An 18637-nucleotide genomic window follows, 5' to 3' on the forward strand; every position below is an offset into this window, starting at 1 on the left:
TAGGACTATTGGACAATTATTGTGGTACAAATACATGAACAAAACCAACATGACAGATGCAAGTAAAGCAATAAGTTAGAAATACTGCCCAGAAAATAATGATCAGTATAAAATGCAGTTGGTAAAAACCAAGAATTGATCAAGTTAAAGCTAGATATTGGGCTTGTTTGGTAAATGACTTTTTATTGGTTTTTTTATTGGCTTTTGGCTTTTTCGTTTGGTTAAACATCTAAAATTTGTGTTTGGTAAATGGCTTTTAAGCCAAAATGAAAAAGCTACTTGGAGTAGCTTTTGGCTACCTAAGTTACTAATAACATCCAACAGCCAATTTACCAAACATGTTTGTAGACTAATAAAAAGTCAAACAGCCAACAAAAAAGCCAATACAAACAGCCAGTCAAACCAGCCGACAGCCAACAGCCAGCAGCCAATTGCCAAACAAGGCCATTGTTTCCGGCATAAAAAAATCACCAAATTTTTGCTTTACAAGCAAATCAAGATAATTAAACTTACCCTAAGGGATGTTTGAGAATATCTGCTTTGGTAATTATATTAGTACTTGCATAATTATAAATTTTATGAGGAAATAGTATAAAAGTACCTTAAATGTTTTCCCTTATTTTGCTATATACAGTTTCATCTGACTTGCAGCCCTTAAAAGTGATTATCATCAGACCCAATATTATTTACAATTAAAGATTTGCATTGATACACATAAATGGGCCATCAAATCGAAACAAATGGTGCTTTGTCTGATTAATATTATTTTAAAGGAATCTCAACTCATCATTCCATTGATTATTACCACCATGGTAAAACACAAAATAGAATTCCATCAATTCAGTAATTAAATAGAAGTCGTACACTGCAGATATAGACAAACATTCATGCAGTTGGAAACCGATCTCGATCTTTAGCATTGGACAAACTGTGGGATGCCAGACAGACTTCAAGTACATCAATTTAACTTTTTCAATATTACAGACCTATGGCTAATGGCCAATAACAGATCTTTATATCCATTGTCAGAGTACTAATGAAGTCCAAAACTACACATATTACAAGAAAATCTCACCCTCCACAATTAATGGAGATGTAATATAGCCTACAACAAATATGACGACAGCAAGGAAGACAGCAACAAAAAGCAGCACGAAGCATATGCAGATCTACTGTCTTCTAAATATCACACACATCCAAAGAAATGTTCCAGGGATGTTGAATTAAACACATTTGATGCCAGTCGTTCTGGTCTGCTGGGAGAAATATGAAGCTGATATTTGATGAACCTCTGCAACCAGTAAATTGACATCATTAATCACAAAAAACAAAGTGAAGTATATAAAAACAAAATGTAAAATAAGTGATTACCGCTAATTGTGTAGTAATTTCAGAATTTGAGTCAATATGCCAATCAGGCTCTAGTTGCCGCACAAATGATGTACGCCCAATCTCTGTACTACAAAACAAAACCTGCAAATGGAGGATGTTCATAATGAGTAATAAAACATGCATAATTTTATTTAATTTATTTACAAAAATAAAGGAAACTCCACCAAAAAAAGCACCCTAAGGCAGGCTTTCTGATATAAACACCCCTAATTGCAAAATTATAAAAAAGCACTCCCCGTATTAACACTGACAAGCAGCTCAACCCATTTCCATTAGTATTTTCAGAAATTGACAGTATTTAGCCTCATTTATAAACCACACCTGAAATGCTACTGCTGCACAAATCCAAATATGATAAGACCAAAGTAATTAAAAAGAAATATTTCTTTATTGAAAAGAAAAATTAGGGGTAAATTTAATTAAGGATGATTTAAACTTGAAAGATACTCCCTCCGCTCCCTATTGCTATTTACATATTCTGTTTACATTTGGAAACTTTCTATTTTAAAACATTAATTTGGACACATTTACCCTTGCTTAGGTTTTTATTTCCCATTTTGTCCCAAAATTTCCATTTGATATTGTACCTTCTACAATTTTATATTGAACTAGGGTGGCTAACGCACGCGCCATAGCTAGCCTTGTTCGGGAACTTTTTCAGTTGTTGGTTACCTTAACAAGGAAAAATATGTAAACACATTTAAAGAGGCAATTAACATTAATAAAGCCAAATAAAACAGCAATTAACTATAATGAAGGCAAAATAACAAGATGTACCATATTAATGAGGATAAACATGTAAATGAACATTTTGAAGGGTATAATTGGCAGCACACTATACATAAGAGTAATCTCATGCTTTTATAAGGTAGGGATAGGGATAACTACGCTGATTTCAATGCTCATTATTACTTTCTCTCCTCTCTCTTCTTTAACCTTGTCTTCGTTCTCTTCTCTACTCGCTAAGTAATTCCCACCGCCACTTCTGTCAGATTGAATCTCCCCCACCGCCACTTCCTCTATCAGCGTCAAATTTGGCCATTGACAACCCCTCCTTCCTCTGCGCCCGCTTCCTCACCTCCCAAATCCACCAAAAGCCCTCAAATCTACCACCACTGGTAAATTCTAAGAACCACCTACCCAAAACCTACCTCAAAAATCACTGATCCATATATATATCTAATACTCCCTTTGTCAGCAAATGACACAACTTTTAAGAAGGGTGAAAAAGTAAAGAGAAAATCGGATTTTAAAAAAAAAAATAGAGATTGATATTTGTTATGTAAGGATGGAGAACGTAATCTGAGATGGAGGGAGAAAAAAAACAAATTTGTACAAGAATCCGGAATATATTAGTCTTACGAGCAAACATTAACAAATTGGAGTAGTTGCCTAGACCAATCAGACCTCAATACCGGAAATGAGCTAAAGTGGAGCATTTATAGTCTTGTCAACGTGGAAGAAGCCCATGCAAAGAACTATGCAAAACTCAACCATAAAGGCCACCATGCAATCTAGCTAATTGTTCCAATCTCTCAACTTGCCACTTACACTTGCCAAATGGCCCATGGTAGATTATTAAGCTTGTAATGCTGCCACTATAGTGAGTTCAAACCTAATTTTCTATGCATCTAATCTATTTACAAAGTGGGTTAAGGAGATGATCCACAGGTTCCATTCATCTCACTCTGGAAAGTAGGGAATGGTCACACTGAAATATCGGTATATATGGTTATTCAAAGAGAACCAAAGCGTTTTTTAGTGCAGATTGCGGCTTCAAAATTGCAATGTGCACGTGTGGTTTGAAATTTTGACCATAATGCGGTTTGAGGTTTAGTTATGGAATCCAAAATTTTTGAAACCAAATTGCATCGAAAACCACAACTTAATGTGTTTGTGGTTCAAACTGCAAACTGTTTTACAATGTTGTTTTTATAAAAATATATTTAAGGGTTCGTTTCACATCATTTTGGTTTTTTGTTTTTCCAAATCATATGACATGTCATATAATGAATCAAAAATTAGTTTCCTTTTATGGTTTTTTTTTTCTCTAGAAAAAAGAAAACTGAAAACAAAATACGATTGCTAAACAAGCCTTAAGTTTTTATTTTATTTTTTTTGGTAGGCAAGGAGAAGGGGCCCTACCAGATCTGATCCTCTCAAAGGTCAACCTAGCCACGTACGCGGGCAAGGCCCCTTGGGAGTGGAAGTGGGGAGGAGCCAGAGGGGGAAGGTAAGGAAATCTCCACCCACAAGTTGCCCCTAGTGGGGATTCATCCCAAAAACTCATGGTTGTAAGATAACAATCCTTTCCTCGATTTTGTGGTGCTTGATGATTTTATCAAAAGAGCCTAAATTGGAGTTATGTTTGCAAAATATATACTGCTTCCAATTTTTACTATTTGCAATTTTGGGGTATTATTTGTGAGGTATAAAGTATTCAAAAGTTGCAAATAATAAAAATCGGAGGTAGTATTAGAGTAATTAGACTAAATAAGTGGATAAATAAAAATTTGAACCACCCACTATAAAGCATATATGAGAGAGAGAGAGAGAGAGAGAGAGAGAAGCACAGAATTCTCAAAGTTCAGAATCTTCATAGAGTGAATGTAAGCGAACGAACAAGAAAGGGAAAAAAGGATTACTGAAAAAGACGATGAAGGGAGAGAATGATAGAAAAAAGATTAAAGAGGGAGTAAAAGAACAGAAGGGGGAGAATAAAGTACTAGCCTGAAAATGCTTAACCAGTGACAACCACTAGAGCAACTAGTGCTGGCCACTACCAGGGATGGCTCGCTAGCAATCTATCAAGTGGACAAGTTGTCGGCCACCGCTACTTCCCAATTTGTAATTTAGCATTTTCTTTAAATTGGGGAATTCAATTTATGGTTGAAATAGAAGAAATTTCATGGATCCATTGTGGTCTTAAATTATATAGTAATAACAAAGGCATCTTGCTGATTACCAAATAAAAAAAATAAAATAAAAAAAAAGGCATCTTGCTCGATTATTGTAATTTAGAAGCCAGGGAATATTTAATTTGAAATAATTTTGATTTTTCAAAAATTCAAAGCATGTGTGCCCAAAGACACCGCAGAATGTCAAAGGTTCTGCACCTTGCGCGCCTTGGATAAAGTGATGAGAAGGCATGCACTTTCTGGAATGTGCTGTGCCAGAGAAGGCGTGGACTTCCTGGAATGTGCTGTGCCTGAGAAGGTGGATGCTCTATTGTCTGTGTGAGCCTAGGGTGCACTTTTTCAAACTAAGTTATGTACTACTTATAATTGTTAGGGCATCATGCATGTCTTATTGCAATCAAGAGTTAATCTAGATTCTGCATTAGCACACATCTAAATTACAAAAAAGCATGTCCCAGGCTCACAGCAAATCAATATCAGAACACTGAGTGTGTAAGAAAGCTTAAATATAGGTGTGAAAACATCATTCATCATTAACCTCGCGTTTTAGAATATATAATATTGACCATTTACAAAACCCAAAAAAAAGCACCATAGCCACAGCAGATGTATAAGAAGACAGTCACCAAATAAGACTAGCCTAATTATCCAAGACTTTGGATCACCTCATGTCGCTCAACTAACAACTAAGTCATCCATGATCCTATTAGCAATCAAACTCATTAGACGACTGACAAACAATGGTTCAATGGTTAACTAGAAGACAAAGTCATCAATCCAATTCTTGTCTCTTGGGGATTAAGAAGGAAAGGGGCGAGATAATCTGAGAGTTTATTTTTATGCACATGAAGAATAATTATAGGAGCTAATTAGGCTTCTTCTAAACATGCAAGACTCATGATAGACCTTGAGGAAATTGATCTTAACATTCTTTGGTGTCAGATTGAGCAAGTTCTAAATGAACTAGAAGTTCAAAAGGCTACCGATTATTATTTCACACACAAAAAATAAATCATCATTCCAACTTGTTACAAGCACTGGCAGTTGAAAATCATCTAAATAAAATATAATGGTTACTGAAGTGTACCCATCTTCACCAGCTAGGTAAAATTTGCAGATAGATGATAGATCACCCCTCACTAAAGAGCAATAAATACACCACAAACCACTGCCAAATAGATTGATAGAAGACGTAATAAAGCTTTTGTGACTTTTGTGAGACTAAAATATACCTTATCTTTGACTAAACCTCCGGATGTAAAGATCCCTGCTTCCTCCAGAGCCATAAGAACCCTTTTCTGCAAAATAAAGGGAAAAATTAATGAGTGAAACAGGAAAGCACCAATTCTCTAGTACAGATTCAAAAGAATACCAAAACATGAAATATCTAAGATAATAGATGCAATAAATTCCACTAATGACATGATGAAATAATCCATTCACATTTATCAACAAGGATCATATATTAATAATAGAAGCAGTTGTATGCAAACAGATTTAGAAGACTAAAAGTAGTTTCACTTTCTGTAACCAAAATACAAAGGTGATTGCTAAATCAAACATCTCTAGATGTAGTTCAGCATAGAAAAATCCAGCAAAACTTAAAGAAAGCAACAATAAACAATCACATGTGAAACATTGGACGAAAATAGCCTGTCAAATCATGATTGGAACAGGGCAGTAACAGGTTGAATACTGTCTTTTATGAAAAATTAGAATTGGGAAAACACTAAACAAATAGCATAGAAGATTTGTCAATAGAATCATGAAAATTTTTAATTTCACAAATACGGAGTACATACATACATGAGAATTCTCTCCATCACTTGGATGATAAAAGTTATAGGAGCTAAATGGATTGAACATGTAAGGCACCTTTCTCCATTCTTGTTATTTCCCAAAAAATTCTTAGTATTTATCTTTATAGGTGTATTGTCAAATAAGAAATCTAGAATTAAAATAGCTATTGCTAAACCTAGAAAACGTTGATCCTTATCTTTATTATATAAGCCAAGGGGTGAGGTAGTGGTGTCCACATGATATACCTAATATCCCCTTAGCTTTCACTAACTCTTTTAAAATAGTTACTTTCAGAAATTTAAAGCACACATCACATGCATATTGATCTAGTTTCAAGATGAGGCAGAGACAGTCACAGTATGCAATTAAGAATAAATACACCTATTAAGATCCTCTATCTACGCATATTGATATGTCCAAAAGTAGTTGATCCTCTATCTATACATTAAAGTAACAAGTTCCCTCTTGAGAGGAGGGGTGTGGAAGGGGGAGGGAGAATCAATCAATCAATCAATAATGGCCATGATTTTAGCATAGACTTCAGAATTCAATTAAGAACAAATAAAATGATGATCCTCACTCAATATCACAAGCAAATAACATGTTAAAAGAAAATCAAGTCAAGGAGAAAAGATCTAAAGCATCATGACACAATGGGATTTCCACAAGTGGTGTACATACTTCGCTTTCATCATCAAGAACTCTTTCCATGAGATACAGGTCACAAAATTTAGTAATCTCCAACAACACTTCCAAAACAGAGGACTTAACTGTCGCTTTCAACTGCATAATACAGGGGGGGGGGGGAGTTAGAATGTACTCAACCAATTTTACTTGTTCATCCAAAGACCAGAAAAATTAAAATAATATAATTACCTGAAGCTCTTCAGGACTAGTTTCTTCAAGGACTACACCAAGCAAACGACAGGTCACCTACACAGATTAAGGCAAGGACTACTATCATACAACGAATAAGAGGATTATGCTGTTATGCATAATTCAAAACTAAAGCCCAAGGAAGTTCAAATGTCACATGCACGTGAGAGGAAAGAATGCGTGTAGGGATCCCGAACAATTTTATTTTTTATCATAAACCATTGACAGCATACAGAGATCAATTTTGTTAGCTAACTTATTAAACACCTCCCACAATATAATATTACCCGTGTATAGCCAATGCAACCCATTTCCAATCTAAATAACTTCTTTTTTTCTCACTTTTCTTACCATTAATCCTTAAATGGGGTGTAGCATAGAGTTGGGAGTGCTTTGTAGACAAAATTACTCTTCATCGTCATTAAGGGTATTACTCCCTCCGTTTTTTTATAGGATAGAGATGAGATTACATGGAGTTTTAGGTGGTTAAATAGAATAAGACGTTAGTGGGGGCAGATAAGGTTATTATTATATTGAGAAGTTAAGTGGAGTGAGGGGGAGTGGGGACCATTGGAGGAGTGAGAAATGATAAAGTAAGAAAGAGTGGGGACATTAGTGGACAGATATATAATTAAATTGTAAGATATTTCCAAAACTGGAACTCTAGAATATATATATATATATATATAAAATAAAAATAAATAAAAAATAAATAAAAATAAATAAAAAAAACGGACGAAAATAGTAACTCTAGCTTATAAAAAAAAAGGAGGGAGTATTTTCAGTTTTGGATTTTCAAGTTGGTAGCAATATACATATACGCATTCTCATTGGTAGCATATTTTTTTTCAAAAATCTCTTAAATAGCATTGAAATTATAATCTTTCTCCAATCTAGCTTCATTTTAATAATTCTAACAAAATTAACACCCTCACCACAACACCACCAAACCCCACACACACTACCACCGCCACCTTCACCACAATCCCTACCACTGAAATCACCCAGCCACCACTTTACCACCCCTCCCCCTCCCCCTCCCCCTAAACACCCAGTCACCCCTCCCCCTCCCGCCTCTCCTCCCTCCCCTAAAATATGTTGCCACCCTTCCCCTTCATCCCGAATCACCGAGCCACACTTACCCCACCCCTGAAACAACATGGCGCTCTGCGCTCCTCCCCATTCCCCGAACAACCCAGTCGTATCTCCCCCTCCCCGCAAAACCCTGAACCAACCCTAAAGTATCCCTCCCGAAAGAGGTGCAAGGAGAGAGGGAAGGGAAAAGGGATTCAGGGAAAGGGGAAGAGGTTGCTGACGATTTCAAGGGCAGAGGGAAGGGCAGTTGAGGGTTTTGTGAGGAAGGGGGGTTTCAAGGGTGGGGGTGGTGCACTGAGGGTTTGAGGGAAGGAAGGGGCTGCTGGGTGCTTGAGGGGAGGGGTGGCAAGGGGTGGCTGGATGTTTTTTATGGTGGGGTTGGGGAGGAGAGTGGTGAAGGTGGGTGATGGTGGTAATGGTACGGTGGTGTGATGGTGAAGGTGTATTAATACAATCATAGACTCATGGTTAATCCAGTTTAGGTTGATTATGAGAGTATAGGTATTCCTTGTAAACTCAAGAGTACATGGTAAAAATTCTTGCTATAAAAAGACTAAGATTTTGAATTCCCTAATAATATGACCCAGATAATGATAATAATGACATTACATAGATTTTAATTAGAAAATTAATTTCAGTGGTCTATTCGTGGTTCATCATGGTCGTGGCTACGGTCACAGTAACCAAGGTGTCGCAAAGGTCAATCTAATAGGCATAACCAGAATCGGCAGATTGAAATTTTTGTAAAATTGTTTTAATTATAACACTAATTCCATTGCCTATAATTTGCAACAAAGGGGTATTATTTATGACACAAAATACTCCTTTGTTGCAAATAATAAGAAACAGAAATAGGTCAAAACTTTTTTTTTTCTTTTTTTTAATGATTTTCTAAACAAAATAATCATGACTTAAATAAGAATTTAAGTTTCTTATTGGTGACAAGGTCCAACATTACAACTTTAATAAATAAATCATAATTGCTCAACACAAACATAACAATGCAACAAAACCATGCATTCTTCTCAAATGAGGCTGTAAGAGACTAACACTTTGTTTGGGTTGAAGGGAAAGGAAAGGAAGGGAATTGGAGGGATGAATTATCTACAAGGTCCAACATTACAGCTTTAATAAATAAATCGTAATTGCTCACAAAAACATAACAATGAAACAAAACCATGCATTCTTCTCAAATGAGGTTGTAAGATACTAGCACTTTGTTTGGATAGAAAGAAATGGAAGGAAAAGAAGAAAAGAGAAAGGGAGGGGAACAAATTCTCTTGTTCGGGTAAAGGATTGGAGGAAGGAAGGGGAAGGAGAGGGAGGGATCCATTTCCCCTCTCTTTTTAATAAGCATAATCCCTCCAAAATTGGAGAGATTTTGAGGGAAAATGAAACTCACCTCCCCCTCCTTTTCTTTTCCCTTCCCTTCCTCCTTTTCCCCTCCCCTTCCTTTCCTTCCTTCTTTGCTATCCAAACAAAGCGTAACACTTAGTTTGGATTAAAGGGGATTGAAGGGAAAGGAAAGGAAGGGAATGTGAGAAATGAAATATCTTTCATTTGGATATCAAATTAGAGAGGAAGGGAATTAAAGGGATTAAATTGTAAGATATTAATCTTTCTTCCATCCCCTCCCCATCCCTTCCCACCCCTTCTTTTCATTCCCAATTATCTACCCAAACACACTGTAAGAGTAATGAAAGAAAAAAAAAAAGTACACCAAAGTAAATTTTCCGTTTAATCAGTAATATAATAACAAGCATTCTTTCATTTGAGGGAAAGGAAAGGAAGGGAATTTAACGGATGAAATATCTTTCATTTGGATATCGAATTAGAGAGGAAGGGAATTAGAGGGATTAAATTGTAAGATATTAATCTTTCTTCCATCCCCTCCCCATCCCTTCCCACCCCTTCTTTTCATTCCCAATTATCTACCCAAACACACTATAAGAGTTAATGAAAGAAATAAAAAGTACACCAAAGTAAATTTTCCGTTTAATCAGTAATATAATAACAAGCATTCTTCTAAACTGAGGCTCTAAGAGAATGCTTAGGCAACACTCATGGACATTATATGTGAATATCTTTACTCCGACAATTCAATATAAACATAAACATATAAAACCTGGAATATCTAAGAGGAAAAAGTATCTACCTTCCTCCCTTCACACAACTTCTGCCTGACAATTTGCGTCAATGTTGGCTGGAAAGCAAGAGGAAGACATTATTCAGTAAAGTTTCAAAGAAAATGGTTCCACGGCGACAATCTGGACAATCATACCTTTACAGGCTGAAAGAAATCATCAACAACATGTTGCGCCCTCAAATCCTCTGATGATGCCGAAGCACCAGAAGGGTCTAAGGTAACCGTCTGCGAATTGGCACCGGAAGAAGTAGTAGCTCTAGTAGGCTGCCTCTTCGGTTGCCTTGGTTGTGGGGCACTTGGAAATACTTTCCACGTAAAAACAATAGCAATAGCAAGTCCAGCAAGAGCACCAACAGAAAATAAATCCTAATTCCATACACAACACACAAAAATTAAGATTTCTAGAATTAAAAGGGTTTTCAAATCTGATAAAATTGCAATTCAACTCAACATGTGCAATTCAAAGGTTTTTAAGTTTCAAAGTTTAATCAATCACCAAAACCTAAACGGAAAAAATCAACAATTCAACCAAAAAACAACCAAATTACAATTCAACGTATTCAATTCAAAGGTTTTAAGCTTGAAAGACTAATCAATCAATCACCAAAACCTAAACGTATAAGCTTGAAAGATTAATCAATTGAAAGCAAAATTCAACAATTCAACCAAAAAGCAATCAAAATTAAAGCTAAGAAAAGCCAGAAATCATGAAAAACAAATACAAATTCTTATCAGATCCAAAAATCAATAAAAATTGGTACCAATTTCTGGGAAGCGATGGTGAATAAATTGGACATTTTAAAGGTAAGATAAGCACTGATGCGCTTAACAAGCTGAAGAAGGTCGTCCTTGGAATTATCAGCCATAACCGAGGTAGAATGAGGAGAGAGAAAAAAGGTTGAAATGAGTGCAAAGAAGAGAGAGAATCTCTAATCTTCCATTAGAGAAGAAATTGAAATTGAAAATGGTGAGGCAATTTTCGATGCGATGAGCAGATTAAGAAAGAAAAAGAGTTATAAAGAACTCAGCTTTTTCACCGTCGGCCGATCAATCGACAAGGACGACAATAGAAGTGTGTTCGATTGAAAAGGAAAATTTTGTGATTTTTTTTTTGGAAATTTGGTCTAAAGTGGTTAGTTCACGTTAAAAAAAAAAAAAAAAAAAAATACTCCCTAATGGTGATGGATAGATCAAGTGGTTAGAGCTCTCCTTCCGATTCTAAGAGATCTTGGGATCGATTCTCATCACTCGCCCTTGTGGCTCTCTAAACACTAAAAAAAAAAAACTACTCCCTTCATTTTATAATGTTAGTCTCACATAAAATAAGAAAAGAAATATATTTGGAATCTAACATTAAAATATAACATAATTCATAACTAATTTACCATATTTAAATTTTTTTATTTTTTATTAGGAAAACACAAGTTATAATTGCATAATTTAATGTAAAGATTTCCTTAGTTAGAGTCATGTCATCAATTCACAAACAATTAATTCCAAAAAAATCAAGTTATAAATGAAATATATTCAATATGGGTATATCTTTTTTAAACGCTCAAAATGGTATATGGGACTAACATTATGAAATGGGGGGAGTAATATTTATTAAAAATAATTTTAGTTTAGTATTTTTACTTCAATAAAAATAATTACAATTTAGTAAAAATCAGTAACTTTAAACAAGAAATATAATAGAGAATTAGTAAAAATAATTTCAGTTCAACAAAATTAGTTTTAGTTTAGTAAAAATAATTTTAGCTCAATAAAATGAAGTGAACGGAGCCTAAATACACTTTTTTGTCTAAAATTACCCAAAAATATATTGTTTCCCAAATTACCCAAATATAATAGAGACTTGGGTCACGTGACTAGCAAGTGACTTTTAATGAACCCCCTTCCCCCTTTTTTTTCCTTTAAAATTTTTTGGAGTTCCCTCCATTCCCTCTCTTCTCTCTCCTCTCTCCTCTCTCTAATCACTCTTCTCCTCTATTATCTTAAAGCTCCATTGTTAGTCCTTTAGCTCTGAATATTATTACCAAATGTTGAATAATAACACCAACCGTCGATAATCCCTAATTTTTAACTTTAATTAGGTGGTTTTTCACATTGTTATTCTTTCCTAATTGCATAAATTAGGGTTTGCTAATTGATTGACATTGTGCAAATTTTAGGTTAAATGTCGCAGTCTCCAGCAAACACTAAGTGCGGTTGTGGCGTCCCAATTGCAAGGTTGAAATCCTTGACTCATGCGAACCTGATCGAAGATTTGAAGCTTGTAAGTTTTACAACTCAGATACAAACCAAAGGGGGTTGCTAATTCTTTCGTTAGCTTGATGAGGATATGACAAATTGGCAACGAGATGCACTAAACCTAATTCTATCTAACAAAAAACTTCTAAAAGGGGAAGTAAGTGTTCTGCAAACAAGGTTGTGTTGTGCAGAGAATGAGAAGAAGAGGTTGAAGGAAGAAGTTGACAAATTGAAGTTGAAGTTTAAGAAGAGAAGGAATGAATCTGGTTACAACATAGGAGCGACTATGTTAGTTTCTGTAGACACCCAAATGTGTCTCCCCAAAACCAAACCCAGTGATGAATACCTTTCACGTCATTTGATTATCGAACGAGGTGAAAGTGTGGAAAGTCTAGTGATGAGGATGTTTTTATTAAAATATTTCTCTTCCTGTTTTCAAAAATATTTCTTTTCTTACTCTATTTATATGAAAATAGCCAGTCCATGATAAGGGTCCAATAATAGTGTAGTTGGATTGGGCTTGAAAATAGTTTTCCAATGATATATTATAAGCCCAACTCCGATGAATTATGAGGAAGTTATGGATTAAATTAAATTAGGCCCAATGATTTTAAATGTGGCCCAATGATCTAGAGGAGGGCCTATTAATTATTATTCTTAAAGTAATTATGATTGATTTTAGTCTTCTAGGAATATCTAGAAGGTTTTTTTTTAATTCTAATAAGATTAGAATTGATAATTATATTTTTTTAGAAAAAGATGTTTTATTTTGAATAAAATATATTACATCTGATTTTAAATCTGCTTGGACACAGAATTACTTGTAACCGGTTTTAAAGGTGATTCCGCGTGTAAAAGCACGTTAACTATTAAACCAGCGCGAGACGACAGTGTCGTCGCCAAGCGCTGACTTTCGCCGCCTGAGTTGACCTTCATCGCCTGGCGACGAGCTTGTCGTCTTGCGTTGATTCCTGTCGTTTGCGATAGGAGGTATTTTATTCCGAATATGACTTTCTTTGATTCTGTGCTATTTTTTCTTATAAATAGTGGTCGTATCTCCCTGTTTTTAAAATCATCAAATCATCAATCACCAATCATCTATTCTCTTCTCTCTAAAGCTATAAGCTTTCTCTCTCTATTCTCTTTCTAAACCTTCCCTCTTACAAAATTCCTCATACACAAGTTCTAGATACACCTAGCCAAGTTCGAAGTTGCCTTCGCCCTAGACGTGAAAGGTTGATAATTTCTGAGGGTTTGGTTCCAAATCCCTATTTTAATTATTTGATTTATTATTTTCCTTGAAGTTACTAACGTGTGTATTTTGTTATTAGAAAGAGATACGAGGCATCCAAGTAAGTAATTTAATTATTATTATTATTTTGTCCTAGAAAAGCATGTTTTGGTTCCTAGTATCATGTTAGGATGTTTAATTGCTTCCCAGTATCATGTTTAGAGTAATAACTAAGATTTCTAATATCATGTATGCTTCTATGGGATGCTTCCTATTTCTTTCCTAATATCATGTTAGTGTCATGCTAGGAATAAAGCTTTGATCTTTATTGTTTAGTGACATGCTAGGGTTTGTTATTAATCTTGTTAGTATCATGCCTAGGATCTTGCTAATATTATTATGCTTTGAGATTAAGAATATTATTATTATGATGATGATTTTTATTATGTTGCTTGATATTATATTTATTTATTGTTATTGCTTGATCACGCCTTTTATGAATGTTTAAAGAAAATTTGTACTTGTAATCACGCTTAATAAGATAATTAATAATCTTGTTTAGGCTAATATGATTATAATTCAAGTGATCACCAAAAATAGATTTGTTTGTGAATAAATTCAACTTAAACAGGTTTAGGGTTAATCTATTGATTGTATGTTAGTCAGAAAGCGCACATGAATATGAGAAGAATAAAGTAGAGGCTTATTATTAGGGCAGGTTCAATCTCTTTTAGGTTGGATTTGTACCTTCATCCCCAAACTTCCAGTCATGGTTCCAGACCTATTGGAGTTAACGATCTCCTGGATCGTTAAGGGGTGTAACCTTCACCCTGTGAACGGTTTACATGTTCCTAAAACTTGTTGGCGACTCTTTTACTCTAGCTTCCTTCCCTTTGAACGCTACCATGATTAAGTGTATGATCACAGTGGGGCTCAAGTGTGGGATGCTTGAAATATTCCCTACAGTTTTTTGGCGACTCCACTGGGAAGGATTTCTATTTTAATTCCTAAAATTTATTTTGGCAATGATTTAGAATGAGTTGATGAGACTTGAAAAGTTCTAAGTATTTCATGTGCGTAATTTTGATTAACATTGTGGCATATGCATAAAAAGGTCCGCATTGGAAAGACCATCCGAAATGCGTCAAAAACATAGGATATTCACACGTAGGAATCTAGGGAAATATCTTTCACAACTAAAGTCGAAGTAATGCTACGAAAAAACTGGAAAATTCAAGAAAGAATAGAAAGCTGCCGAGGCATGTAGGAATTAGAGCTGAGAAAATAGCGTTAGCGCCAAAAGATGGCGTTGTCTCCTGGCGACAGTAATTGTCGTCTGGCGACAGTGCCAGCGTCTGGCGACGACGCTATTTTCTCGCGCCGAATTCTTCCAATACCGAGCCAGAAATCTACCTTCTTGTTTCGACTAGTTTTCTAGTACTGTTTGTTCGGTTTTACTTCTTGATTGAGTTTTTCCCTTTTTTCTGAAACCTATATGTGTTCTACATATGGCCATAACCCTCTGGGAATTCACGCTCCATCTACCCAATCGAACGCTCCTGGCAACAAAGGGTACATCCGAGTTTGTTGAATTCACCAAACCATGGAAGCGAGTTTAACTTGCGGGGTCCCATCCACACGCGCCAACCCTTCCAAAGGTAAGGCTTCCGCGCGGTGCATCCGGACTCATAACCATGGACCCTTTTTGACTAACCCATATCCTGAACTTTAGAGAACTAGAGCCATGGTTAGGTTGCAAACTCATTGCATCATGTTGTGACTACTTGACTACTTGTGCATTATTTGCTTGTGCATAACCTACATGTGATTAAACTAACCGTTTGGTTTGACTTGTAATTATGAATATGCTTAAATAAACTAACCAAAGACTAAAGGACTTTGCTTAATTAATTGATTAATTAATTTGAACCAATAAATAATTAATTGAGTCATAGTTTGTTTGAGTCAACCTGGATTTTTATTCCTGTATACTGCACAAACGTCAACTTGTTTTGATCATATCCGGAGTTCTAGGAAGAGTTGTGAGTCGTACAACCTATGGATCTGTAGCCCCGGGTTTTATCTTTCATTTGGCGTTGATTTCGTCCAATTCGAAGTGACAGATCAAAAGGTATGAATAAAATACTACAACCTATCCAGTTTAGTGCACATATGTGAGGTCTTAACTTAGGCTTTGTTTGAGTCTAGTCACATAGTCTAGTCCCATGGTCATGACACAGTCTTGAACATATCACTTACACTCACAAGTATTCCCACACTTTGTACATACTCTTTTCACACCATGACCATGTCTTAGGTTCATGCATGAGTCGTCCTTTCCGTCATTTGAGTTGGGGGTCAGTCCTATTCCAGAAATTTCTATTGCTTTCCACATTCTTTCACATCACTTCTCCATACATTAAATATCTTACACTTTCCTTCTTTCACACTTTCTACATTCATACACCACTTTCATCTTACATGCTTCCTTCATACATCATTCACCTTACAACACTCTTTTCCCATCCATGCATGTTGAGTAGAGTTTGAGTCATGTGATTGACAAACAAAAAAGGGTAATGATGAAACAAATGCACAAAGAAAGCTTCTCACCAAGGTTTCATGCTTTCTTATTCTTTTTTTTCAAACCCTTCCCCAATAAGTCTAGCATAGACACCCTTTATCCTCCTTAGATTTATTTCTTAGAGTTTGATTTTTACCCTTCACTTTTTAAATAAAATGAGCATTTCTTTTCCTTGCATATGATCATAAGATCATTGCATTGCATTAAAAAAAATGCCGAACTAAGCACAAGGTATACTAATGATTTGAGGCACCCCTTGTAGCTATATCATATCACTTTGATCCTTCAAATATATAATCCTTTTTTTATAAACTATTTTAAGCCTCGTCTAACGGTAGACCTTTCTTTTTTTCAACCCACATTTACCTAACCTTGGGATGGGATGGTGTGCAACTTTTGCAATTTCAAAAGCTTGAGTGATTTCAAAAGATTAAAATAGCAAAAGGCAAAAAAATAGCAATAAAAGTGTACAAAAGGGCAAGTGTTCCAATGTCATTGATATGAACATGTTTTTGATAAGAACACGTTTCGGATTGCGTCTCTTATCGAGTGCTCGGTACCGTGCCTGAGAAACATGAATACCAAGTGAGTGATAGACCGCATGATTGGGATTGCCCATACTTATCGAAATAAAAAAAAATGCAAAAGCAAAATATAAACAAAAGAGAGTTCAAAAGTGAAACATCTCAAGCATATAAATACTAAGATTCAAAAGCAAGGTTGCACACCTTGGGGGCTTATCTAGGGTCTTGAGCCTTTATCCCCTTCTTCTTCAACCTTTAGCCTAACCACGTTACAACCCTTCAAATACCTCTTTGAGGTATACACACACTTGTGCGAGGTTCGGCTAGAGCTACGTTCGGCCTGATTCCTAACGGATACGTAGGTAACCTTACATTGGGGTGCGGCCATAATAAAAATGCATTCATATTCATATTCACACACTTACACCATGATCTTATCAAGGAATTTCCAATGCTCATCCCTATCCATTTAGAGCTAGACTTGGGGGCTTGATCCCTACATTATTAGCTTACCTAGCCTAAGAGTCACCATCATTTGACTCTTCTCAAAATATTTTTCCATACACTTAGCCTTTGCAGCCTAGCTTTAGTGTCACTTTCACACACATCACATATATATAGACAAATAATCCTTCCCTTAGGATCCTTTTGTCATGAAATCTCAACACGACGTTGAAGCATGCCTCGTCATCTTAGAGTCCTTCATCACTCATATCAAAATCACCCATCATTGCATCACAAAGTATGAAGTGCTTAGCCTCCGTGCCTAAGTTACCTAAATACTTGCATCATTGAGTCAACAATTCAAATAGCCTAGGATGAATTAATCCTTTCACTATGAGATACAACGTGGACGCATACATTTGACTAAACTCGTTCAACATGCATCATCAAACACTTCACTTCTTCCCTTTTGTGTCTTTCTTTTTCAGGAGAAAGTCGGTACCCTCCACAAAAATGACGGAAATTTTTATTTTTCTGCGTTTACGAGTCGAATGCACACACGAGTCATGTACACATTGAGTCATGTCGTGTTATCACATTGAGTTAAGTCTACGCACACGAGTCGATTTGAGTACATCGAGTTACGCATCGAGTCAGGCAATAGCATTAAGTCTCACAAAGTCAACCTTAAAGACATGAGAAAAAGTCCTATAGTCCAAAATATAAATGTAGGTACAAAATATTTGAAGCAAAAGGACGCAAATAACTTGGAAAATCAACTAGAGCCAAATGGACATATTGATTGATTGGGTTCCTTGGTACGCCAGTTAGCCCCTATAAGCAATTTGACATGATTGGTAGTCGGCTCGATTAAAATCGCAGTAAGTGATCGACTTGACAAATGATCGTCTCACTTAGCTTAAAGCGCCTAAGTATTGGCTCATCGCAAGCACCGAAATAATGGTTCATAAAGAAGCACATCACCAAAATGACAATATTTCCAAAAGTGAATTGACAAGCATCATTCTTCAATGACAAATTTTTCAAGATTGGATTGTCCCCTTTGGCAATGTTTCCAAGCGTGGATTGTCGTACTCCTTCTCTATTTGGCAAGTTTTTCCCAAGTTCGGATTGTCATACATTCATCAAATCTTCGACAATTTTTCCAAGATTGGATTGTCATCTCAAACTGGCAATGTTTCCAAGCATGGATTGTCGTGCTCCTTCTCTATGTGACAAGTTTTTCCAAGTTCGGATTGTCATACATTCATCAAATCCTTGGCAATATTTCCGAGATTAGATTGTCATGCATCAAGTTCCCTATAGCAAAGTTTCCCAAAGGATTGTCGTAGGTCTCTATCCATCTTAACGTTTGGC

The 18637-nt window shown here is 35.8% G+C and overlaps 1 protein-coding gene across 1 annotated transcript; it reads right to left on the reverse strand.

Moving 5' to 3' along the window:
- Positions 1 to 954: 954 nt before the first annotated feature.
- Positions 955 to 11328, reverse strand: LOC145587624 (peroxisome biogenesis protein 22-like). Its single transcript, XM_081644353.1, has 8 exons — positions 10989 to 11328; positions 10363 to 10593; positions 10237 to 10284; positions 6987 to 7043; positions 6792 to 6893; positions 5543 to 5608; positions 1372 to 1473; positions 955 to 1291 (listed from the first exon to the last, which is right to left on the reverse strand). The coding sequence occupies exons 1-8, from the start codon at positions 11091 to 11093 to the stop codon at positions 1187 to 1189; spliced, it is 816 nt and encodes a 271-aa protein (XP_081500479.1). The 5' UTR covers positions 11094 to 11328; the 3' UTR covers positions 955 to 1186.
- Between the last annotated feature and the right edge of the window lie 7309 nt (positions 11329 to 18637).

This window comes from Chenopodium album, chromosome 17, assembly GCF_948465745.1.
Source record: "Chenopodium album chromosome 17, dcCheAlbu1.1, whole genome shotgun sequence".
Lineage (NCBI taxonomy): Eukaryota > Viridiplantae > Streptophyta > Magnoliopsida > Caryophyllales > Amaranthaceae > Chenopodium > Chenopodium album.

Bases quoted from the DNA above. Each gene is read 5' to 3' on its own strand.
- LOC145587624 (XM_081644353.1), bottom strand. From the start codon at position 11,093: ATGGCTGATAATTCCAAGGACGACCTTCTTCAGCTTGTTAAGCGCATC. The intron at 10,285-10,362 runs GTATGATTGTCC...CTTGCTTTCCAG, and splicing joins ATTTCTTTCAGCCTGTAAAG to CCAACATTGACGCAAATTGT. The intron at 6,894-6,986 runs GTAATTATATTA...TGTATTATGCAG, and splicing joins CTAGTCCTGAAGAGCTTCAG to TTGAAAGCGACAGTTAAGTC.